The sequence below is a fragment of the Ixodes scapularis genome, unplaced genomic scaffold (assembly GCF_016920785.2).
Source record: "Ixodes scapularis isolate PalLabHiFi unplaced genomic scaffold, ASM1692078v2 PGA_scaffold3__209_contigs__length_174095766, whole genome shotgun sequence".
Taxonomy (NCBI): Eukaryota; Metazoa; Arthropoda; class Arachnida; order Ixodida; family Ixodidae; genus Ixodes; species Ixodes scapularis.
Genome location: NW_024609868.1, coordinates 124,844,487 through 124,869,687, shown reverse-complemented (window position 1 = coordinate 124,869,687; position 25,201 = coordinate 124,844,487). Strand labels below are relative to the sequence as shown.

Sequence of the window (25,201 nt, the reverse complement as noted above, 5' to 3'; positions counted from 1 at the left end):
CGACAAGGCAGCTACTTAATTGGACACTTTCTGACGGTTTGCGTGCGTAATCATCATAGTTCCACCGCGCGCCCCTGTTTACTTTCTTTTCGTCCAGCCCCACAGACACATAAAACTAATGTTCACCAGATAAAAAAGGCAATAACAGACTTCTATATGTTTGAGAAGTTATATGTGTAAGGAACACATAGTTATTTAAATTAGCTTCAAAATCAGAAATGTATGCAACGCCGTCCCATATCACTTACAACGTGCCTGTCGAGGATAAAAACGCCGGAAAAGATTGGCAGAACCGCTTTCAAATAATTTGGGGGGCATTGTCATTAAATATATTTTATATTGATAAAAAAATTTTACTTTATAAAGTTCACATAACCGCTTAAGACCGACGCGGAAGGACGAAACTCGAAACTACGCGAGCTGTGGAGTCTACGTAAAAGTGTTTTTCTGTTTGCTGATTGGCAGTGTGAAACATCGGGTTGCAGGGTACGCTAAAAAGGACTCTATGCTCACATGATGAATTGGAAGTCAAATACACGAAATGTTCAAAAAGAGAGAAATAATTAATGTTACGTTTTCCAAATAATCCCTTCCAGAACGCCTTACTGCAAAAAGAGATGCGTAAAGATGCACGCAATGATATTCATGATTTTACATAAATAGCGCGAAGGACAGACAAAGATTCTTGAAATCTTAGTATATTACATTTCATCAGCTTGCATGAGCTCGAAACTTCCGAAATACTGCCTCGGGAGGCAAATGTTATATTCGGTTTTACCTGCACTTGTTTTTTGGGCCCTCACTTTACAGCACTATGCTAGAATAGTCATGCGTTCTAACATTTCTCTAGGCTGCCATATCTCATCGCGAGACTGCTATAAATACTTCACAAATTTACAATTAGGACATCTATGGCTAGTGTTGCGAACGTCATATTTCACCAGAAAGCTGAACTATTTAGCATGGTGTGCATGTGCATGGTGGTCATTCTGATTCCTTCTTGCTGAGAAAGTCGAATTCGACGGTGCAAAAGGCACGCTGCAGGAGGTGCAAGCTCAGTGAAAGCAAAGTATTTGAAAGGCTAGTATTATTATTCTTAGTGCATCGTCGTGAGGAACGGCGCCAGCGTCTGGCACGACAAAAACGTGCTTTTTGGCAAGAGCGCTTTTCCAATCAAAGTAGTTTCCAGGGTCACGCGTTTTGGTCTGCGTCAAAGATGCAGGGAAGAGGAACCTTTACAACACATTATGTTTCTAAAACTCCCCCCCCCCCCCCGGCCCCACACACAGACGCACTTCTTTATACAGTGGTGCTGTTAAGGGCTAGTCATGCGTTACCGCCATCTATAAATGGCGACGGCATGCAGACAGCCGGCTTGCCAGTTGTTTGGTTGCCACCGTCGCTCATAAATGGCGGCAACCTCTCCAGCCTTTCCAGTCTGGCTTGCCGACTTGCGGCCGGCCATTACTTCATTCCCACCATAGTACAGCATTTCTAGCCTTCCTTCTTCACCAGTGTGGAAAGGCTGAAAGTGTTCCTGAGGAAATGTCTCCTTCGTTTGGGTCTGTTAATTCGACAATTTTATTTGACACTTGTTAACCGCAACCTTTCATTGCTTTTATTTTGCACCCTGTGAAGTTTAAAGGTGTCATGAAACGATATCGCGTTGGAATGTGCATGACTTTTCCGAGGCATACTGGTCCCCTGGTCCAAGTGTACTCGCACAGGGCGCCACTGATTCAGAATCTTCTTTGTCGCGGCGAAATTGCGAGGATTGAACGAGACTATTTCTTTTAGTCTTGCCTTCTCAAAGATTGATGTCGTAATTGTGGGATCAAAACCACCCACCTGTCGACAGTCGAGCGCGACTCATTGATTGGGCAGGAGAACTGTGTGAGCACCGTACATCGGCTCGTAACAATCAATGCCTCGGCGGACACTTGGGTAGTGGCTTGTGTCCAACCACTGTGGTGGTGAGAGTAGTCGAACTCTAACAATGCCTGGAGCTCCAGCACGCGTTTTCTTCCTTTAAAACTCCAGCGCGGGGGTATGATTAACGTTGGCGGCATAAGATAGGCACCAGGCCACGTGGCCGCTTCTGGCTCCGAGTTGAGGGGATGAACGATGCTCATATTTCTCTAATTTTTTCGGCGACTACCATTGCCTAGAAAAAAGAGCAAAGCCAAGTTCAATCAGTTATTAACGTTAGGGACTGATCCTGAGTAGTATTTAGTAATGTAGAGAAATATGTTATAGCTCATTTAAACAAAATACAGAGGGGTCGAAACTTGGGCAATAACTTGAGAACGACGCTCGTGTGAGACTTACAGCGACTGCCAACGTTCGGCTGTTCCTCTCACGTCACTAAAATATCTTCTTTTTTTAGGTATTCCTTCCGTACACACGTGTAGTTCTATGTAACGTCATATTAATAGGTCGCATTTAGTCATTTCAAAACTTCTATTCTCGGGGACATCTTTCGGATATACTTCAGCAACAACGAAAAAATGTTTCAATGCCTCATATAATGTAAAATTGGTCTTGCAACATTTTTTTTGTACTTTCAATAAATAGTGTTAAAAATAACCCGTGACGTTGATAGGTTGTGGAAACATCCATTAGTTTTCCCCTAATAACAGATGCAGAAAAAATAAAGGACAGAGAAAGCTGTCGATATCTCCTCAACTCGCAATTTGAACAAGCGGCCACGTGATCTGACCGTAATTATATACCGCCAGTGTTCATCACAGTCATGCCTTAGGCTGCAAGGGTTTGCAAAGCAAAAGCTTGGGCTGAGCTTCAGATATTGTTAGTGTTGGGCAATTGATTATCATATCTAATTGACATGAGCCGTTACCTGAATGTTTGGCCATGCTGATTGTCATGAACCCGAGCACTCGACTAGGGGTCATGAAAATCGCTTACGTCACGGTGTCACGTGACTCTCGGTGCGAAATCGTGATGTCATGTTACGTCATGTTGTCAACAAGGTTAATACATCTAGTGACTTCCGCAAATTAAATCGATTTAACGCAGTGAGTTACGTGACGTCACGAGGCCACGTGACATTACTTGACAACATGTATTGACACCATGACGTCACGTGACAACTTGACACATGGTTAATCATAGTGCCAACATAGGTGCCATGAAAACCCACAATTTATCATACGTTGCAATTATGTATATGACGATTCGATCAACAGATAGAAATACAGCCGCCAATTGTTTATTCCCATATGTTCATTTTGTGACACTAGCAAAGAAGAAAAAAAATATTACCTTGAACCGTTTTGAACCGGTTACCGTTATATTTTTTTCGGTTCGGTTCCGGTTCAGTTCCTAGATGGCGGCGAAGATTTCGGTTCGGTTCAGTTCCGGTTCGGCTAAAAATAACGGTTCTGTTCCGGTTTTCGGTTCGGTTCGGTTCCGGTTCGACACCCTGGTCTCAACACCGATGGTTTCTTGTTGTATTGCGATGTTGTGTTGCAACATCGAATTGTATCCCAGTACGTTGGGTTTATCGTTTGGCGATCAACTTTTGTTGCATTACAACTGCAATAAACATTTGTTGAAAAACAATCACTCCAATGAGCACGTCGTTATTGGGCTTTGTCATTAAAAGGTAGGTCGCGTCGGGTGTTCCGGCTATAGTTATTCTGAATGGTATGGTGGTTGTCTAGTTTCAAACGCGCGAGGCTGTGTGTACTGTGTGCCGTACTAACAGCTGTACATACTTGCATTGTCGATCAATGTTAATGTGTTCGCAACACAGAACGTTTATACTATGTGTGTATCCACACCCAATATATTTCTCGCGTATTGCCGTGTGGATATGCCAACGTAATTCATGTTGGTAACTTGGTATCCGCGTTCTGAGATTTATGCGCGCGATATCATATTGTATTCTCCTTTGGTCCCATGATCGACGACCGATATTTGTATATCGTGTGGCCGTACAGTATGTCCATGTCGGTCACCAACATGCACGCGATGTCGTATTCTATTCCAATAACCGCGTATTATATCGGGTTATTGTGCTCCGATATCGTGTTGTATACCAATAACCTCAAGTTATATCAGGATATTGTGCTCCAATATCCTGTTGTATACCAATAACCGCATACTATATCGGGATATTGTGCTCCGATATGAATTCCCATCGTGCTTATTGGGTTAATCGGATAACAATACGTTTTTATTGGTTTCCATCATCTTCATTGGAATACAATATTTCCAATAAGCCGACTTCATATTGGCCTTTTTCAATAGGGTCCTCCGCGGTCTTCGTCCAGGATTCTTTCTGGAGCCTGCCTAATGATCACAAAAGCGGCATGGCTCTCGTGACGCATGTGCAGCACTTGGGGGCAGCACTCGGCATAGACGGGGCATGGCTCTGCGTTCCCCGAACCTACCCAAACCTGCAATGCAAGCCTTGCCTCAGAAGCAGACGTAACGGAAGAGGGTACAGAAGTGTCCTCTCGTTCGTCTGACCAAGACAACATGAAGTGGCAGACTTAAAACTCAACACAACAAATAACCTGTGATCTCCCCAAAGTGACGTTGTAGATTCATTGTTGCCGTGTGCGGCAGATTCGTGTCTTTAGGCTTGTTCTTTTCCCGAGTTTTACTGGTTTAGCACTTTTTGCTTCCGTCTAAAGGATTGGCTAGACTTCGCATTATGCAGTAGAATTGCCGCGCTTTTGTACGTAATATGGACGTTGTTTTTTTGTTTTTTTTTTATCATCAAGCTCTGTCCTATTGCTATCTTTTGCAAAAAACACACCACAGTGATCAATATAAGTCAGTGTTGCGCCGCCATCAAGCTCTTAGAAAAGATCGCTCTGAAATAAATTAATCTTCTGGGGTAACTTTGGTTGTTCAGAGTGTAGTTTCCTGCTCTCAGATCATTCATAACACGCCTCTCGAGGTTATGGCAGCACTTCTCCATCGGCACCGCCTTATCGCTGTTGTTTATATTGCCGCGGGCGCAGCTGACCAAGTAGGCAGCGCGCCCGTGCCCTAACGGTTATCGCGGTTGCCTTCAACGCAGAAGGAAAAGGTTCAATCCCTGGCCACGTCTACACATTTTTGTTGATGCTGTAACGTGACGTTCTAGTATATTCAAAAACTGTCTTGCTGATTCGAGGTTAGAATGTTCTACAAACCGAGCCTTCTACGCCGCATGTTCCAGAAGCCCACGCAGGTACAAAAGGGGCTCCGCGTGGCAAGCCGGAGTCGGTTTCGCCCCACCGTTCGACTCTGCTGTCACACCGATTTCGACGCCCACGACGCTCTGCTTTCTTCTGCTCCCTCCTTATTTTTGGACACAAGTTCGCCCCATTAAACGTTTAGTTTCTTCAGTTATTATCGCCTCATCAGTTGTCATTCGTGACAATATGTATATTCCATCAAAGACTCCATTGAATTTTCATAATCGTCAAAGACCTGTTACACAACTTTTTCACCCGCTTCTATATTTATGAGTGTTTAATGCTCACCACCGCTTGTGGGGTAGCACCCGTCAGGACTCACGCGGTGGGGTCCCTGAACGATTTTCATTATCATCTGGGCTGTCTAATGAATGAATAGAACTCCCTTTTCTAGTGCAGCTCACGGCTCATTTTTATCTGTTATTTATTTTATCAAATGCCCTTCGGTTTTTTCTTTATTTACATTGAAAATCTTCAAGCAATCCTTAAGGAAGAGACCACCTTTCAGTCGTTTTGGAGAGTTTGGTTCTTGTTTAAATCATTCTGAAACACACGCCTCGTTAGAAACTGAAGAAAGCGAACTGGGTATTTTTTTCCTAAACTTGAAAGTGAAACCTTCCATGTTCTGGTCTTTAACACATGATGAAGCCACAACATACATTGTAGAACAAATTATTACTCCTATTTTTCGCTTCAGCAATCATACTTAATCTAACATCGCCAAAACAAACTGTAAGCTATTGATGAACGATGATTGTTACACCGCCAAGAAATAAAGGAGATGGGTCTTGGCATATTTCGCAGAAACCCAACGTTTGTCACGGTGATAGTTTCAACGAAATACGGTTACCCGTCCTTCATCAGAAGCTACCTCCCTCCAAAAGACGTGTGGGGCCGACTTCAAAAAAGGGAACGCAAGTACCGCTGTTTTACGCTCCTCTCCTCCCTCTGAGGCTTAGTCGCACAACCACGCTAAACTGTTAGGAGCATATTTGGCAGCCGTATCGGACTCCTCTCACTAGTGTTCCGCGTTTTCGAAAATTAAGTGGACATGTAAAGAACGAGAGCAGGTTCGTGGGATGAGGCTCTGCACCCTTCAATCAACCATTTATAGTGGTAGAGCTCCGAATGGCTCCTAATATTCGTAAGCACCCGAAAAGCGCGACCGGGCGTCACACTGCCGAAAAACTGGGTATCCGCTACGAAAGACAAACGGGCTAGAAAATAGACGTGCCGAGGCGGGTCCGAAACAAGCTTACCATCCCTAACCTGCCACGTCACATGCACCCCGTGCACCATGTGGAGCGACAAACGGCGAGAGTTCGAAGACTACTAGACAAGGAAGAGGGCGTCTACTACACGGACGCTGCGAGGTACAACAGGGATGCCATGGCCGCGGCCGTGGTTGACAAGCAAGGGAAGGTCGTTGCGAGCTGCAGTGTCCGGACGACAGAACCGGAGGTAGCCGAGGAAGTGGCCATCGCTCTGGCACTCAAGCTGCAAGAGGCTAAGATCATTGTCAGCGATTCACAGATGACGATTCGCCAATACGCCAAGGGACGGATCTCGCCGGTTACGCTTCGCGTACTGGGTGATACTGAAAAGACTGCGAAGGTGAAGCTGATCTCGACTCCAGCACACTCGTCGCTCCCCGGCAACAAGAAGGCTCACGACGCGGCACGAGGTCTCACTCGCCGGGCCGGAGCAACGCCGGACCCCCCTATCGCATCGTTGACGGGGGGCGATAGACTGGTTACGTTCCGGGACATCCTCGATTATTACGCCGGCGAAAGGATGCGGTACCCTCCGGCGCATCCTTCGCTGGACAAAAGACAAGCGGTAGCGTGGCGGCGACTACAGACAGGAACCTACTCCAGTCCCACCCAGCTAAGCCGATGGTATCCGGATCGCTACAAGGGAGACTGCCAGCTATGCGGTGCAAGAGGAACTCTTCGCCACATTGTTTGGGAGAGCAGCCGGCTCGACCGGAAAGCCCAGCCGCTACTAAAAAAGATCCCCAACCAAGAGAGCTGGGAAGCCCTTCTTCTCTGCACCGACCTTAAGGTGCAGGAACAAGTCGTCCGACTGGCCGAGGACGCCGCTGGAGTCCAAGGGATTCTGGCCGTCGACTAAAGGGTGATTGGGAGGAGACTCCTAGAAGGGTCTCCGACCAATCGCTTAGTCTTTCTGGGCGCAATTAAAGGTTGCCTACTACTAATACTACACCCGTCCACAGGTCATATTGAGATACATTGCGTGATAATCCGGTGTTTATCGAAGGAATCAATCGCAACTCTTCGCAATTATTTGAATGGCCTGTGAAAATATGCATATTACCCTACCAAATGAACGCAGGCAGAACTGATTTCGCTACTAAATCCTGGAAAAGACACTTCAATTCCTTCAAGTTACAGGACGACAGCTCTCGCTACCGACCTGGAAGCTCAACAAACGACCATTTAGTTTGGCTGGTGACTGTTGCACGGGAGGCATTTCTGAACAGGCAGCATTCTGCAATCGTCTTTGTTTACTTCTAAGCTTACAATAAATACCACTTGGAGGCATGATTTCTGCGTGACCGTTTTATGTAGGGAATGCGAGGCAGGGTGCTTCACTGCATAAAACATTATGTGGACGTTCTGTCCGTGTGCGGCTAAGCAGGGCACTTTCCGATTGGTTTGTTCAGGAGAACAATGCTCCTCGGGGGGGTGTCCTAAATGACACTCCCTTCGTAGTAAGCGTTAACTCTTGTCGGGTCATGCCTTTCTCTGCATCGTAACCTCTTTACGTGGATGTTATTCAAATGACCGTAGTTTCGTGTAATATGTCTAGCTGTGAAAGGCTGCTAGAGCTAACAAAAAATAAAGGTACTAAATGGGCAAATGAAATTTGTTTTAACATATCTTCACAAAAAAAAAAAAGAAAAAAACAGCTCATATTCCCTTTTGCCTTGCAGCGTAGACTTTAGTTAGATCCCACCCTCGTGTTAAATTAAAATAACATTACGGCTAGGGCAGAGAGTAAGTTTCTCTTGAGTAATTTATATTGCAAGATTATCTTTGTATCTTACTTCAAGCTGCTAAAGCAAAATTGTATGCGGCGATGAATATCCTCAAATTTCTTGCGCACAAGTGTCGGCGTTCCAATAATAGCTGTCTACTTCGTTTGCGCATCTGCCTTGAGCGATCGCGCCTTGACTATGGTGCTTCTGTGTACGCGTCTGTCCGGCCGTCTGCCATGAAGATGCTTCATCCGGTGCCTTACCTTGGATTGCGTCTAGCAACCGGTGCTTTTCAGAAATCGAAAGCTGTAAGCCTATATGCTCATTGCAATACAATCTCAGTTGAAAAAAACGCGGCATTTCCTATGGCTTGTTCGTGCTTGCAATGTCTTATGGAATCCCATTCATTTAACCCACGCTTGTGTTTGAGAATTTAAGTTCTGTGGTATCTTTGAACATTAACCAAATGTTGTCCGACCCTTCAATCTTCGTTTTCAGAACCGTCGTCGTTCCCTTGACCTGCCTTGTGAGGATGTCCACCTCTTAAGAAGTGCCTATCTTACTGCTCCATCGGACATCAGTTCCGTAGCTTGTGACTGGTATTTAACAAAATTCAAGAAAGAAAAATATTTCCCCATTCGTTGTGCAGGAAGAGTTTTTTGCATTACAAGAAATGTACATGAATTATTACTAACTTTACAACGATGGGGCCAAGTCCTCAAACTATGTTGGCTCGGCAGCTTATTTGAGTTATTTTACCCATGTGACTCGGCTAAACAGTGTCTCAAACATTTTCACCGCAAGCTAATGGCGCACTGGCAGCACTTGACATTATAATCGGGAGCAAAGTGTTGAACCCTATTTTCGTAGACTCTCGCAGGTGTTGGTACTTACTTGTATATAATTAGCTTGAACTTTACAAGAATAATTAAACACGAAGAAAGAAAGAACAGGAGAGGACAAACAGCTGACTACCAACGATGTTTTAGTGTACACTTGTTCCTTGCACGTTTGCTTTTTCATTGAGAGACCGAAGTAAAGCATGATAACCTTTTTACTATAATACACTTTTTGGCTTAGTAAAGATTGCTACTGATACTTAAACAAAATCATACAAAAACATTACTCCCAAATACCTAAACATGATTGTTTTTGAACTACCCCGCCACAAGCTGGTGCTGTAGTTGTTCTGGGCGTGACATTTGAAGGTATTTTACTCATTTTTTGTGAATGGTGACGCAATCTTCCGCGTGTTCTGTTGTGCAGTGGTTCTCAAATGGGGGTCCGCGGACCCTTTGGGGCACGCGAAGGCATCCTAGGGGTCCGCAAAGCCCTGCCTCCCGGCAATAAACGTTGTCTTTTTTCAGATTGAGAATAAACGTTCCAATCTTCGGGTGAGTTTTCGGATATATACGTCAATAAGAGAAGTCTACTTCACATTATCCTTTAGTTACATCCATTTATTAAATCACTATCACAATTAACCAATCACTTTTCCTTCCCCTCGCCACTAACGGGGTCCTCCATTATTTCTGCCGATCCACAAAGGGTCGGCGAAACAAATGTGGCTGAGAACTACTCCTTTAGAGCAACGTTATTAGAACCAACTCAGTTCTGGAACTCCGCTCCGGAGGGGGGTCCCTTTGCGTGGCGCTTGTTAGAGGGCGGGCGCTCCGCATTAATACTCGCTATCATCATCATTGACGGCGCGCTTGTGACCGTTGCATCTGCCCTGCTGAGCTTACGGATGTTCGTGGCGCTTTTTCTGACGGTAGCAGACGACTTTCAAATTGTTTCTGCTGCAGTCGGTAGTAATCGGCACATCTACTATTAGAGTATGTACAAACTTGCCCTGATTGTAGCCACCGGATTGTGGCGCCGACGAATTTGGGTTATTCGAAACGCTTCCCGCTGTCAACACAGCTAAGGCAGCAGCATTTTACAATAATGCAAAGCGTGTACCAAAACGGTCGTAGCGCTTTTCATGCTCAAATTGTAATTTTTAGTGGCTAAAGGGCAAAAATTAACCAAAAAACATGCTGAACCTAGGGAGGAGTCGGGACTCGCAAGCAGCCGCGAAGCAGTAGCAGACGAAAACGCGTGCAATAATGCGCCGGCAGCGCCACCTAGATGCAGAAAAAAAAAAAAACGGACACGGTTTCTTACCCCCTCCAATGTACAGCGTCTATGCGAAGTTCCCTAACTGAGTTCATCTAGTAACGGTGGCTTTGGGGCGATCGACTAGAGCACCTCGCGTGAATCAGGATTGTTCTTACTGGCAAGGATGGTTGCGGCGTTAAAAGCTGCACTGCACTGGCATGTCCAGCAGCCAGATGTCCAGCCGCTGTTCCCTTAAGAGACCGTGACGACAAATATTACGGATTACATCTTTCAAGTTCGTTATTATTATGGTAAGTGCACTGCAACCTACGTGTTGGCGGCCCTTCTACGCGTACTCTTTCAGGTTATCCCTAGAATTATGCGGCGCCTATTCACGCGGCAGCCGGGAGTCCCCAAAGTCTGGCTGTATAGTCTAGAATTACCTCGCTTTTTGTTTGCTTTGCAATCGTCTCAGTTGTATAAAAGCTTAAAGTGCCTCGCACATTTCACAGATCGCTTGCACGTTTGTACTTGTCGTCAGAAGAGGTAATAAACTTCGAGGAGAATTGAAAACAATCTTTTGTGTCTGTTTTCCTGTCCATTTGCAAGCACCTACGCGAGCACAGTTGTTCTACGTGTTTTCTCCATGTTATAAATACGTTTATGAGTTTCGGGACGTCTTAAATAAGTTTAAAATAACCAACCTCCCAGACGATGCCCATTTAGGGCTAGCGAATCCGAATGTCACGTTCAAACGTGTGGTCACGTGCCAGGTCGAACGGGCACCCGTATCAAACGGGCACCTGTATCAAACGGGCACCTGTTTCAAACGGGCATCCGTATCAAATGAATACCGTTTCAAATGGGTACCGTTTCGAATGGGTACCGTTTCAAACGGGCCCCCGTATCCCATAATCACGTTTCATTCAAACGGATCGACAGGTTTGATTCAAACGGGTCGACCAGTTTGAATTTCAAATGGTTTTTTTCAGTAGTGCTGTCAAAGAAAAGCCTGCATATGGCGGGCCTTGCATGTGCGTGCTTATTCTACGCTTCAAAATAACGGCAGGAGCCTCCGCCAGCAACACAAATCTCTATCAAATAGTGTACTGAATGTCCCGAATATACGGCACACGCGGTAAAAGCTGGGAGCTTGTAAGCTTCAGGAGTTAGGTGTATTTCTCAGCAGGGGACTGGCAATTCACAGATCAGATGATCAGGGACTCGCGGCAAGTGAAAAAAGGCACATGCGTCGAGCTGTTTTCTTCTCATGCGCCCCATGTACAGTGCGCTGCAATATGAAAGACCCACTGGGAGCGCGTGGCCGACGCGCTGGCTGGCGGGGGAGCTGAGAGCGCTCCTGACAGTTCCATTCTGCTTCGAGGGGAGGACGCTCACTCGGGGCTCAGCTAAGGCGCAACGCGCTTATCAGTTTGTACCGAGCCCCTAGTGAGCGTCCTCCCCTCCAGGCCGAATGGAATTGCCCGGACCGCTCGCAGCGCCCCCGCCAGCCACCACGTCCGCCACGCGCTCCCAGTGGGTCTTTCATATTGCAGCGCACTGTACCTGAACCAGCAGCGATGCGCTTGACTCAGGCTTTCATCACTTCAAAGGTGAGCCGCAGCTAATATATCTTTGCCCAGCATCTCTACGGTGGCTTCTTCGGCACGTTCGAGGGCAAGTTGTATAAATGATCAGGATCGCATTGCATCTCCACACAGGGCCTGGGATCGTCACAGTTTCGCTGCTAAAGGTATGCGCGAAAATAAAAACGATCCTCGTCAAAATGCTGCTCGCAAAGTATACCGACCGCCTGTCAGTAGGTTTGTCAGCATAAGCCATTGCTCGTCACCAGGCTTTGAGACACTCCGGATCATCTGACACGGCACGACGTGTTGACCAGACTCTCGACCACACATAGCTAGACGTGCATCCTAGGGCGAAGCAGTGTGTTTGCGCCACTACCTTCACTTCTAAGCGCTGTGCCACTGATAAAGTATTGTTTGTTGTTACCATCTATCCATAACCACACAAGACGGCGAGCGGGTCTCTGCAAGACATCAAAGCCTCCCGAAGAATATCGAAGGGCATCGTAAATCCAACAGTTGCGTAATGGGGCTTGCCAGTGAAATGGGCGTAAACCATAAATTGGCATAAATTTGCATAAACATAATCTGCTCTCGTCTGCGCTGCAAATGGGTGCTGTCCCCCACATTCCTATTTAGCAGTGTCTAAAATGGGTCACCGATCCCCCGGGGTCTCGCGCAGCCAGGGTGGATTAAAATCGTGATTTCTTTAAGAATATCCTTTTGGTTTGATTTCGATATTCATTTCAAATTAGCTAAGATATATTTATATTAATAAAGTGTATTTTTAAATCTGCCCAATCACTGACGGCAGCATGGAACATAAATTGACTGGCAAGTTAATCACATCGTAAGGTGCAGTTAAATTGAAAACCTTTCATTATTGATGTAAACTACGCCATCCTAGAGCATAAGCAGCTTGATTATATTTTTTTTTGCAAATGAGCAAGCTCGATTAGGGTAATACTTCAAAAAATCTATACACTTTGAGCTTATACATGCGAAAGCTTTTGGAAACAGCTGCCCCTTATTTTTCTCATTTTTTAAACACAAATAATAGACAAGTTGTAAATAAACAAATGTAATTGAGATTAGTTTTGACGGGAAGGTTCGATTTAAATCATCATAGTAAAGTCTGTGTGATCCAAATCACGATTTCAATCGAACTTGATTTTTTATTATCTACCCGGCTTGCAGCTGAAGATGAACTGCAACGCGCACATTTTGAACAATCGACCTGCGGCACTTGTTCAGTGCCTGCCTGCCTTTGGCGGATTGTGAACGCTCAAACATCGCGAGACATCGAAGGGTTCATAGCTTACAGTCTGCAATACATAAATAAGGATTCGAAGCAATAATTCGTCATAACTAATTATATTTAGCCGTAAGAAATCATAGAACTAAAATGAATTAGACAATAGTTGTATTACAAATAAAAGTATCGCAAAGAAGCACAGGGACAATAAGAAACTTACCGCCGAATTCAGAAACCTCACTCAAACTACACTCGAACTGAAGGGCCCCTCCACTTCCTCGAGGAAAGCTCGAGGGCCGGCGCTGGCCAATCGCGACGGCGGATCCGTCCTCGCGATCGGCCAGCGCCGGCCCTCGCGCCTTCCTCGAGGAAGTGGAGGGGCCCTTCAGTTCGAGTGTAGTTTGAGTGAGGTTTCTGAATTCGGCGGTTATTTGCGCTACTTCCCGTTATTGGCACACCGACACGCCCAACTACAAGCGCTGCTTCAGTCATTGTATTAAACGATTTGTTAATCAACAATCAAGCGCCGCTGGGGGAATCAAAGCCCAGACAGTGCAATCCGCAGCCTTCCTGTTTTTGCCCAGCCTCACGAGTGGGATACGAATTGGAGCCAACGTTACTAGATTACCTCAGGTGTGGAACTCAAGCCGAAGGGGGTACTCCCTCTCACTTCAATCCGCCAAGTGTCGTTCGAAGCGCCATCTAGATTTTCGTTTCATAACTCTGCGTTCCAAAGAGCAGAGATGAAGCGCCACCTAGACGCCGTGCTTCGAAACGTACGTAGCGATCCGGACCCGATTTCACCGTGCCCGATTCCCATAGAATATAAAATACGCTGCAGTTACCAAAGCAGCCGTCCGGCGGCGCGTCGAGCGAGGCTTGGCGGGTCATGGTGAGTGAGCGGGGGTACTGTTCGTGCATGCAGCGTCTATGAGCAGTTCCGTAACTGAGCTAATCTAATAATGTTGATTGGAGCGGAAGCAGCGGGACGAAATAGGACTCTGGTCAGCCTCCGAAAGCGGACGATGGCCTGGGCACGCGGCTGGCTCCCAAGTGGCCAAGCGTAGCTCCAGACTTGATTTCACGACATCATTGTTTTTTAATACGTCTGAAACTGTTTCAATCATTCTGATAAACGCGAGAGCACGTAATTTTGTCATGCATATTTAATGCTTCGGGACACCCATGAGCTACTCGTAACCAAGCATTACAACGTATAACGCTCACTAAGAGGTGCACGAAACGTTCTGTGTTCCCAAGGGTTACCAAAATGGTCAAAAAAAATTAAGGGGGTGCACAATTTTACTTCATCAACCCATATCTCTTTTGTTTAATAAATAGTTCCTGCAGCAGGATTTGTAAACAAATCCAAGCGTCAGATATACAGTAAAGCCTGAAAGAATAAGCCTTGCTGTATATCGGACGCCTTGATTTCTGTTTTATAAATCCTTCTACAGGAACTAATAAAGTCTAAAAAAGAAACCTTGCAGCGGCAGTGTTGTCTAGCGCAGACCAACTCGGAGCACATGCGGCGAAAGCTCGCGCTGCAGAAGCCAGGATCCTGAGCTCAATCCACAGCCCTGCCCGTTTCGATCTGGATGAGCATCGTACCGGCGTGCGGTTGCGTGTCACTACTGTGTGGTGCGCATGAAAGTCCCAACGCTAGCGGTTGTACTGCATTGGCTAAATGGCTCATCTGCAGCTAGCAATCGCCTGTTGAAGGCAGACTAACTTCAAGTCTGTGTAAGCATACCCACAACCAATATTTTACCAAACCTTGCTGCACATAGAAAGAGTCAAGTGAGCAGTGAGGCAGTAAAAATGCGCTCGCAAAAAAGGTCACTCGACGCTACTGTCGCATATAACAATGAACAGCCGTCCTCTTTATTTTAAATTGGCCAGTTTATTGCTGCTAGAATTTTATGCACTCAAGCGCCAACTCTCCAGATCGCAGCCCTGCAGCTGTTTTTCTTAAGGCGGACACTTCATTAGGTGTTACTTTTCACGCAACGCTCGTTGTAATTTCTGGATGGCCGTCTGCGTCTATTTTGTTAAACGAATGCACCTCTAAGTTTGATTTTTTTTCCCACGGCCACATAAAATAAACGTAGGTCGCAACACACGAGAGAAATCTACGAGTGCCCTTAGAGATTTTGTTTAACTTATGAGGCGCTAACAACCATTATTTTGTAAACAAAACCAAAGATCATGACATTTTGAGGCCAGCTCTACCTGTTTATCATGGGTGGCTGTAACCAATAAAATAAGAATGGGAGATATTTCTAGCATTGATATTCGTATGATTTGTTCCAAATCAATAGATAAACTGGCAATGGGCCCAGTCGATTTTCATATAGTTTGCAGTATAAACACATTCTGTAGATTGATTGGATTGAGCTCATTACTGGTGTGCAGCTAGACTAGTTTGGCTACTGGATAGTCAGATAGTTTGTCAATAAATACTTGAGTAGGCATTTTAAACACCTTTATTGAGGAACATTACTTCTGTGAGGCCATACTCTTCTGGTGAATGTTTCATGCACGACCAAGAGCTTTACAGCCTGTCGATGCCCGCCTCATATAATTTAATTCTTGAACGACTGTGTACACTCGAGCTTCATTCTGAATCCGAATAATGAGCATCTTCGACGCTCTACTTGTAAACAAAGAACGCAACAAGGAGAGCAAATATGGCCACAACTGCATAAAATCTTGAGAAGCAGCGTTTCTCCATTTCGAAGCTAGTGCAGCTGCTATTCAACGGATACAACATTCTCTTCTGGGCTCCCGAGATGGCGTCTTTGGCTCCGGCCCATCGGTGAGGCCCTTCGAGTCTGTACTGGTACGGCACACAAGGCCCCAGCAGGGCCCTGAACAACTGGTTGTCGGTAAAGAAGTACTTCAGCATCTTGGGACTGGCGCCGATCTTGTCCGCCAGTTCGTCCATGTAGCTCAGCCAGTCCACCTGGATGGTGTGGCGGGGTGAGTTGACAAAGCGCCGTCTCAGATCTTCCCTGTTTCGTGCGATGTCCTGGAGCATTTCGGGCTGCGGAGGAAGCTTGCACTTGCCGGCGAGCAGCAGCGCCATCCATCGGGCCTGTGGAGTATTAAAAGTGGGGTGAGAGTTTCGATGTTTCGCCAGGTGATACATGCCACTGAGTAGTTCCGTGCGTTCAATCGTTTTAAATACAGTTTAACTCCCGCAGGTGAACCTTGTAAAGCTGAAATCTATTCGAATGGAATGCGGCTTTGTAGTTAGTCAAGCGCTTCACTGACTTGCTGGTGTACCAATCGTGAGTGTAACTCCACCTTTATCCTCAGGAGCAGCAACGGAACTTTGGAGCTTTTTTCTCACTCCACGTATTCCTATTCATTCTATTACCGCGTCGTTCTATGTAGCTGAGTGGGGCCGCGACGCTTCGGTTATCGGAAAGTAAAAAGTAGCGCTTGTGAGGGAGTGGACTGAGCATGAGGTGGCGGCGTGCGGGAACTCTCGCTCGCGCTACATACGCAGAATTATGCTCGGTGCAGAAAACGTATGGTTTCCAGCGACATGATCAGGAAAAAATACCAGGACTGTGCGCAGACTTATATGGTACACATTACACGTAATTAAATTACTTGTAATCAATTTATTTTGGGAGTAATTTTATGATTGTTTGAGTACACTGATTAGGCTGAAATCACGAGAGTAATTTGATTACTTTTGAAAGTACTAAAATTACTTGTAAGAATTACTATTTTCAGCTCCCCTTTCTAATGGCGCCCTTTCTTTCTTCAAGTTTTCTACCAATGAGTCCTCGAACCGAGCGTCCGACAGATGATGCTTTACCAGAATTGAATGATTAAGAAGATAGGTATTTAAAAAATCGGTGATTCGAATCAAATTTTGTTTGGTACGAAATATACGTCTTTAAACCGTCAGAAAAATATTTCCTCGTGAAAACCTCAAGTAATTTAAAAATTATCACCTACTTGTTCAAGTAACGACCAATCTCATTTTTATTGAGAAGTGAAGTAATCTGGTTGAATATTTTACAAGAAAAGCTATTTGTAATTGTATGTGCTTTCTTTTTGAAGCAACGTGCACAAAATTGACTCTTCGGAATGTTTACCGTGCAAGCAGCGGTTTTTCTTTTCCCAACAACGTGTATCAGAGAGAGAAGGCCTCGTCAAGCTGAAACACCAGCTTTTTGATAATGTAGTGAGTGCGCAGGCGAGCTGGTGGATGTTAACCATTTTGTTCTTAGCCCGAGATTGAGGCAGGAAAGGAGGAAAGTTTCAAAGTAGAAGAAAAATTAACAGTCGAGGACACGTCTCTAACACAGCTAAAGACAAGTTTATTTGGTCACCCTCTTTTAAGAGGGTGACCAAAAAAAGGCACGGTATTTGATCTGTGTACAAACGATCGCGCTACTGATTTCTTGTGTTGCACTGGGTGATAGAACAAAAAATCCAAAAAATATCTGTTTCACATGGTTTGCAGTACACACCCATTTCAATCCTTTGGTTCGATTTGCCTGTCCTCATCACACATACATCTAGGAAGGCCAACTTTCCCTGCTGTTCTGCCTCGCAAGAAAACTATCGCGCGGTGAACACTGTTTAACTCTCGGTAAAAATCATTAGCATGACCTTTATCTAAAATGACCCAAACCCTCCTTCTGAATGAAGGCATGTTTTCTTTTGGTGTAGTTTCCCTTTTCACTAATGTTCCTAAAGGGGTATCCACACGAAGGAGAACTCCGCGGACGGATGTCGTGACGTCAGCAACCCGGGAAACTCCGTCTTCGGCTCCGCCGCCCATCTGCGGAGCTTTCGTGCTGACAGTACGAAGCCTCCGCTCCTCCGCCACGGAGAACGGCGCCGCGAGGCGTCAAAAAGAAATGACGTATGTGTCACGTGATGCGCGCTCCGTGGAGGAAAGGGACGGATTTCTCCTTCGTGTGGATACCCCATAACGATGTTGCCATTTATAACGCACGCGAGCGTCTACTTGATGATCAAAGCTTGGGAGCACGCACGTCACTTCACGTTTAATTTTACTTTAGCGTTCTTGCTTGAACCAATGTTTTTTCGCCTTCCGTGGAGAGACGTACCATCAGGCGAACAAGTGTCCGATTGGAAGCCCGGTATTTGTCAGTGTTGCCAATCTTGTTATGGAGCATATTGAGGAGAAAGTGCTGGAAAAAAGTGGCGTTCCCGGTCAAATTTTACAGCCGATATGACACTTTTGTCATATTAGATTTGGGTGCTGTAGCAGCGTTATATAATGACAATGAGCGAAGTAAAGTATGATTGGTGCACAGAAGAACGAAGCGAATGTGTTTAACTGCTGCTACTGATCAGCATAGTTACCCCGCTATACTCTCGAATAGTAATTTCAGAATAAGTGAAGGATGCAGGTGTACTGCTTTGATGGGAGCTCAAGATGCTCCAGCGCACGTGCGCCCATAGCTTTGACTGCATAGCCGCATAATGTTGTCCGCAAGTATTGTGCGCTAACTGTGGCAAAGCGTAACTTCAGTTAAGTGTGCGCGTGCAACAAGGGCATAAGACCTGTGACGAACTTTTCGTTTCATCACATAAATGTGGATTGAAGCAACCTGTGCCGTCAGAGCTTTTTAAAACGTGCGCTGGCCTGCACTTCGACGTTGATACACTTCACGATGTCATCGTGCGTGATTTCGACTTCACAGTGTTTCCACCCTTCTCAAATATCGCGGAAGCCTCCACAGGCAGGCGTTCGGCTCTCGCGCACCCCGAGCGTTTGATCAAAGCTGTGTACTCTTCGTTTTCGAAATCCCAAAAATATTTCACCCCGAGAATAGTTGTGTCGCTCGTCACCAACTTAATTTAACGAGTCGCGTACTCCCACAAAAAAAAACCGCTGAACCTTCAAAGCCTTCGTTCCCTCGGCTAGAAAAGCAAGCCGGCTGTGAAACTTAATTCCCGGCTTTTATGATCACCCTATGGTGGGTCCGGACATTTCATCAAACGCCGTTTCATCGAATGCCGTTTCATCGAACGTCGTTTCCTCGAACTCCGTTTCATAGAAGCCGTTTCATCGAACGCCTTTTCATCGAATAACGTTACAGTCTGTAATATTTTGGAATTTAATTTTTATACATAACTTCATCTAATTCTCTGTTTTTCTTTTGTCTTTTTTTTCTTTTTTGTTTCTCTTTTTATATCACTGGGTGCAGTGACGAGATGAGTTCCATCGTGAACATATCCTGCTTCGAGAAGATAGACTCCATGAAACAATGACCCCTCTCCATGTCACATGAAACAGTTACAAATGAGACAAAAATGAAAGACGTTTACAACTCCCTGTAACGCCGAATTAGAGCGCAGCTCTTGAGGGGGAGGAGGGAAGGGTACTAAGGGGGTCGGTCAAGTGACCTGGGGTGGCGGGGGTTCACGTGACCTTGTGGGAGTCACATGACGATGCAGTGACGTCACTAATGACGTCATCAGTGATCATGACGATGACGGTGCGGATGCCGGTAACGTCATCAGTGACGTCACTGATGACGTCATTAGTGATGATGACGATGCGGATGCCGGTGACGTCATCAGTGACGTCACTGCTGATGTCATCAGTGATGATGACGATGCGGATGCCGGTGACGTCATTAATGACGTCACAGATGACGTCATCAGTGGTGATGACGTCAGCGGGTGGGCCACGTGAACTCGGGGGTATTCCCAGGTCACGTGACCCCGGGGGGGTCACGTGACCTGGTAACCATCGTAACCTTCGTGAGGGTAACCCTAGTAACCCTTGTGAGGGCAACTCTCGTGACCCTCGTGAGGGTAACTCTCATAACCCTCGTGACGCTCGTGAGGGTCACCCTTTTGAGGGTAACTAACCCTCATAGCCCTCGTGAGGGTAACCCTGGTGAGAGTAACCCTCGTGACCCTCGTAACCCTCACGAGGGTTACGAGGGTTACTTGCGGTTACGCCGACAACGGCGGCGACGGCGACGCCGACGACGTCGCCGGGAATCAGCGCCTAAGAGCTGCGCTCTAAAAACAGAAAGCACAGACAATGAAAAGTGTTTCAAGTGTCTGTCCTTTATTTGCAGTGTCGTGGTTTCAGTAATGTACATGAGTAAAACTTTTCAGTAAGTCGCATACCCAATTCTTTTTATTTCTTTTGATACCAATTGTTATTATTTTTAGTAGTTTGACACCACCTTCAAATCAATTTCACAAGTGACTACCTTAGTCTTAACAAATGCAAAGTGAAACATCTATAAAGCACTGTTATGCCCCGAAACTCAGTACAGAGCCATAACAAAGAAATTTGATGAAACAGCTCTTTGCGATTCGATGCAACGGCGTTCGATGAAATGTCCGTTCATTCGATGAAACGGCGTTCGATGAAACGGCGTTCGACGAAATGTACGCTACCCCACTTTAAGGTACTGAGACAAAAGAAAAAGTATTCATGATATAACATTTTGAAGACTCAGCGCTTACGAAAAATTATTGACTTCATTTTATGTACATTCAAACCTCACGTCGAGGCCCCATGTCTTTGTCTATAGCAACGGCCCTAGCAACGGCTTGTTTGGAGCATAGCGAAATGTCGTGACGTCAGCAGTTACGATTCAATTGTTGGTTGTTCCTAGGTTCGATGCTCCACCTAACGTTAAGGTTTTTGTTTTTAATGATCCAAACACGTAAAAAAAGGCGCCAAACATGGTTGATGAAAGTGAAACGCGTGAAGCGTCCTGCGCTGAAGGTTTGCACAAGTTACAACTCACATGATAGGGCCTCGAGCTAATTGTGGGAACCTCGATAAGAATATATATATATATATATATATATATATAACGGGCATGGTGGCGGGAGACCGAAGGCATGGGTATGTAACTGAGAATTAAAAAAGACTTGATGAAAACAGCAAAAACGGACGATTTATTCTTCGACGTTTCGGCCGAAGTCCGGCCAGAGTCAGGAAGAACTTTTACATTAGAACGCGGGTGGTATTTATACAATGCTACGGTCGAGTCCAAGTTCCAAAACGGCGGAATGACGGAGTTTCCAAAGAAGCGTAGGAAGAGTTTCAGATGGGCAAACGTTTATACAATGCAACGGTCGGGTCCATATTTCGGCGGGGTGACGGTTGGAGCATTCGTGAGAGGAAAGCGTAGGGCAGTTCGTATCCGGTGACCGTCAACCTTCCTCACCCGAATACGAAATGACTTTCATTCATTATTCTGATGATGCCAAAATAATGACTGAAAGGAAAACTCTAACCAAAAAATAATATGGAGTCCGACCCCGTACGAGAATGTCAGATCGGAGCGGTTCCAGTTTCGATCCGCGGGATTCTAAACTTGAGGACAGTTTCGATCCGCGCGATTCTGGGAGTAACCAGTCGGATCCAGGGAGACGCAACACACTGGAATCACACGGTGTTCGGTGGATCCGATCCGCTCCCCTTGTTCCAGTAGAGTCCGCTCCCGGCCAGCGGGCGCGTACATGCGTGACTGGAGGAGGGGAGGGGGGCGTGGGGTCGCGGGAGGGGGGGGGGGGGGGGGGGGGAGGCGGAGAATTGTTGCGGTTTCCCGCAGGTCACGTGTTAGGGACAGGCGCATCCGCTAAGCAGGCGCTGCGAGCGGGCGTTCTCCGCGCGCGTGCCTGGCTTTGTCTGTTGTCTGTTGCAGTCGGCGGCAGCGCAGCCAGCGCAGCGCCGAGAGTTTACTCAGTTTAGTTTCTTCGCTCTCGTCGGTCTGTCATTCGGCGCTCGCCCGGCGGCGACGTTCGGGCTGCAGGCGCACGGATACTGACGTGCCCATCGTTCCCTGGATGGATACCCACTGACCTCGTCTTTGAATCTTTATATAGTGTGAAGCTGGCGACCCATTGCACTTTGGCTCGGCATCTGGATGCGCTTGGCGCTGGTGTGCTTGGTGAAACTACCTGGACAACTCGGATACCGCTTGCCCGCCGGAACGTCCCGATTTGAACGTAAACGTTCGGCAGCCCTCTGCCTGGTTAGAAGTAGACATGAAGCGAAAAATAGGGACTGTAACCAAAAATTTAATAAACATTTACCCGACGTTTTGGAACCAGTTCGGTCCCTTGTTCACGGGTGAGTGACTCACGTGAGTCACTCACCTGCGAACAAGAGACCGAACTGGTCCCGAAATGTCGGGTAAATGTTTATTGAATTTTTGGTTAGAGTTCCCATTTTTCGCTTCACAACTTCCCCATGCAATCCAACACTGGATACTGTGCTTCTGCGTGCTGTGTGTGTATTGCGTACATCGTCTTTGGTGACGACGCACGCCTTGCATTGCCTGTTGCAGTCAACAGCAGCGCTTCGAGAGTTTCGGTTCTTCTCCGCTCCCGTCGGACTACCGGCCGGCGCTCGCCCGGCGCCGACGTTCGCGCTGCGGGCCCACGGATACTGACGCCCCTATCAATTTCCCTGGATGGATACCCACTGACCTCGGCTTTAAATCTTTATATAGTGTGAAGCTGCCGACCCATTGCAGCTTGGCTCGGCATCTGGATGCACTGGTGTGCTTGTTGACAACACTTGGACATTTTGGATACCGCACGCCGGAACTTCCCGATGCACTCAACACTGGATACTGTGCTTGTGCGTGCTGTGTGTGTATGTTCCGTGCACCGTGTTTAATAACGACGCGACGACGCCTGGACGACCGTGTGCGCCGCCGGAATTACCGCTGCGCTCACCACTGGACTCAACGAAAGTCTTTCGCGCGATGCGCTTAGCTGTTACAAGCGAGAGGTCGTCGGGATTTCAGACCCATTCCGCCTGGGTCTGAAATCGCGATGATCTCTCGCTTGCAACGACTAAGGGCATAACACGAAATTCTTTTGTTGAGTCCAGTGGTGAGCGCAGCGAGAATTCCGGTGGTGCACCGCCTGGTTTAAAATTGGGGCTGGAAATGCGCGGTTCCAGGCTGGATACAAACTGGTGCCCCAATTTTGGGTCTAGGCGGAACCGAAATTTTTCATTCCGGCCTGAACCTGACATTTTCGTACGGGACGTTTCAAGGCCAGCTCGGTCGCTTGTTCACAGGTGACTGTTGTTGTTCATTCATTGGCATTCCTATTTAGGTGGATGTTCACCAAAAGGTTTACGTTCAATTGATGCCAAAATATCTTGCTTCACGACGCTTCTCTTTGTTTTTTTTCTGCGGAATGCGTAAACCGGCGTCTTTTGGCTCACGCAGAGCCGTGTATACAGAGAGTCTGGTCAATGGGAGGCGCAGGCAGAACCAGGGCGTGCACCAGACGCAGAAAGAGGGCTTGACATGCTCTCTTGGCCAACCAGAAGCCGAAAAAAATCCCTTAGCGGTGGTAGCGAGAACTGTTTTATTCATAGGTAGATGTTGGAATATGGCTTGAATAAGCTCGTAAGAGTCAAATGTAGTTACCCTTCATGATGGAAAATAGGGTGTACGAGATGTTTTGATCATGATCATGCAAAAAAAATGTAAGAAACGAATGCCCCGCTCAACTCTGTCTCGCTTGCACAGAGGGTGACCGCTCGGACGGCCGTTTGCCGGCCCTCGGCGCTTGGCGTACAAATTACGTCGGTCGTTCCGCTAGGCGCACTCTTCCAGAATGATTTTGGATGACCGTGATTGAAACAGCACGTGCACCATATTTTCAGTCACCGAGAGTTACTCCGACGCACTTATTAAGTTTGTTTCTCGCGACCACCGCCTGGATATTATTTCTGGCTTCTGGTTGGCCACATTCAAGTTAGCGAACGTGCACTGGAACACGCCCAGCCCGCTTTCGGCCAATGGCGCCGCCTCATTTCACTCCCATACTTTCCAACGAATGGCCAAACTCTCTACATATACGGCTCTGGGCTCACGTTGTTAGCGTCTTATCTTTGACCTGTGCTACTGAGGGGTTTTAACCATTTAGTTTTCCTTTGTATTTTTCCGTTATTGCGCTGGGCAAAAGAGCAGACACACTTGTACACGCGCGAATAAGTTCGAGTTCAGGTCGAGCGCTGAGGCGATACTCCTGACGAAAATTTGGACCTGAGTACGCGGCGGGCGCTGACGCAGCACTCCTGATCAATTCATGCTCAGGGTGAACGCCCTACATAAGACAGTTTCGGATAATCGATCCATCTGCGACTGAACCGCGCAGCGCTTCTATTGGTTTTTGAATTCCATTCTCTCATGGCCTTAGAAAAATAATTTGAAGCAATTTTGTGTAAAGTGTTCGCCAAACTTATCCGGAACACGCCAACGGCGTCTTATGTGAGCGGTATCTTGATGGCAGCCGAAGAACTGCTTCGTGACGTAGCGCTACGTGGAACAGTCAGAGCAGGGGAGGCCGCTCGGTGGACCGTGGACACCTTAGCGATTTTACCGGCCGGACAATCTATTTTTATTGCTACCTTTTCGCACGAAGTCTCAGAAGATGTTGAAACAATCAGTGAGTGAACGATTCAGTCAGTACGTATTTGATTTTTTTACTGAATGAAGCAAAAAGCAGATCGCCTCGCAGACGAATCTGCGGCGTTGGCTCTGGCCCAGCTGTCATTTCTGCTTTAAGAATGTGCCTCTTCTGCTCGGATTGTTCCATGAGCACTACGTTATGAAGTGTTTCATCGGCTTCTACCAAGATCGCGTTCCCATGCTAGAAGACGCTGTTCACGTGTTCCAGATAAGTGTTGAACGCTGCAGGTCACGTATCAAGGGATTAAGAAATGCATGCATTATGCTTTCCTCTAGCAATCCTGCATCGGGCTTCGTTAAAAGAAAGCAGCTGTGAAAATGTTTTGCACACATTCGAGTAGGATTTGGAATATTGATCAAAAAGCGCTTACCTGCAGTTCAATTACTGGAAATACGGATCCAGAGGGCTGCACGAGTCCAATAATGGCCAGGGTTGGGTGCTGCAAGCCAGGCGGGAAGACGTTCTTGTAGAGCTGTACCTCGTTGTTGACAACTGGCATCACGTCCTCGGAGAGCATGGGGAACTTGATCCGGTAGCCCGTGGCCAGGATCACATCGTCTAATTTTGTCAC

General features: G+C 46.6%; 1 protein-coding gene across 1 annotated transcript in view; it reads right to left on the bottom strand.

Annotated features, from left to right (window-relative positions):
- Positions 1 to 15,775: 15,775 nt before the first annotated feature.
- The window catches only part of LOC8032978 (flavin-containing monooxygenase 5), a 77,254-nt gene continuing 67,828 nt past the window's right edge, over positions 15,776 to 25,201 (bottom strand). Inside the window, exons 4-5 of the mRNA XM_029982792.4 lie at positions 25,001 to 25,201; positions 15,776 to 16,252 (exon numbers count right to left, since the gene is read on the bottom strand). Coding sequence (XP_029838652.2) covers positions 15,809 to 16,252; positions 25,001 to 25,201 — 645 coding nt within the window. The 3' untranslated portion in view covers positions 15,776 to 15,808. The remainder of the gene's footprint in view (positions 16,253 to 25,000) is intronic.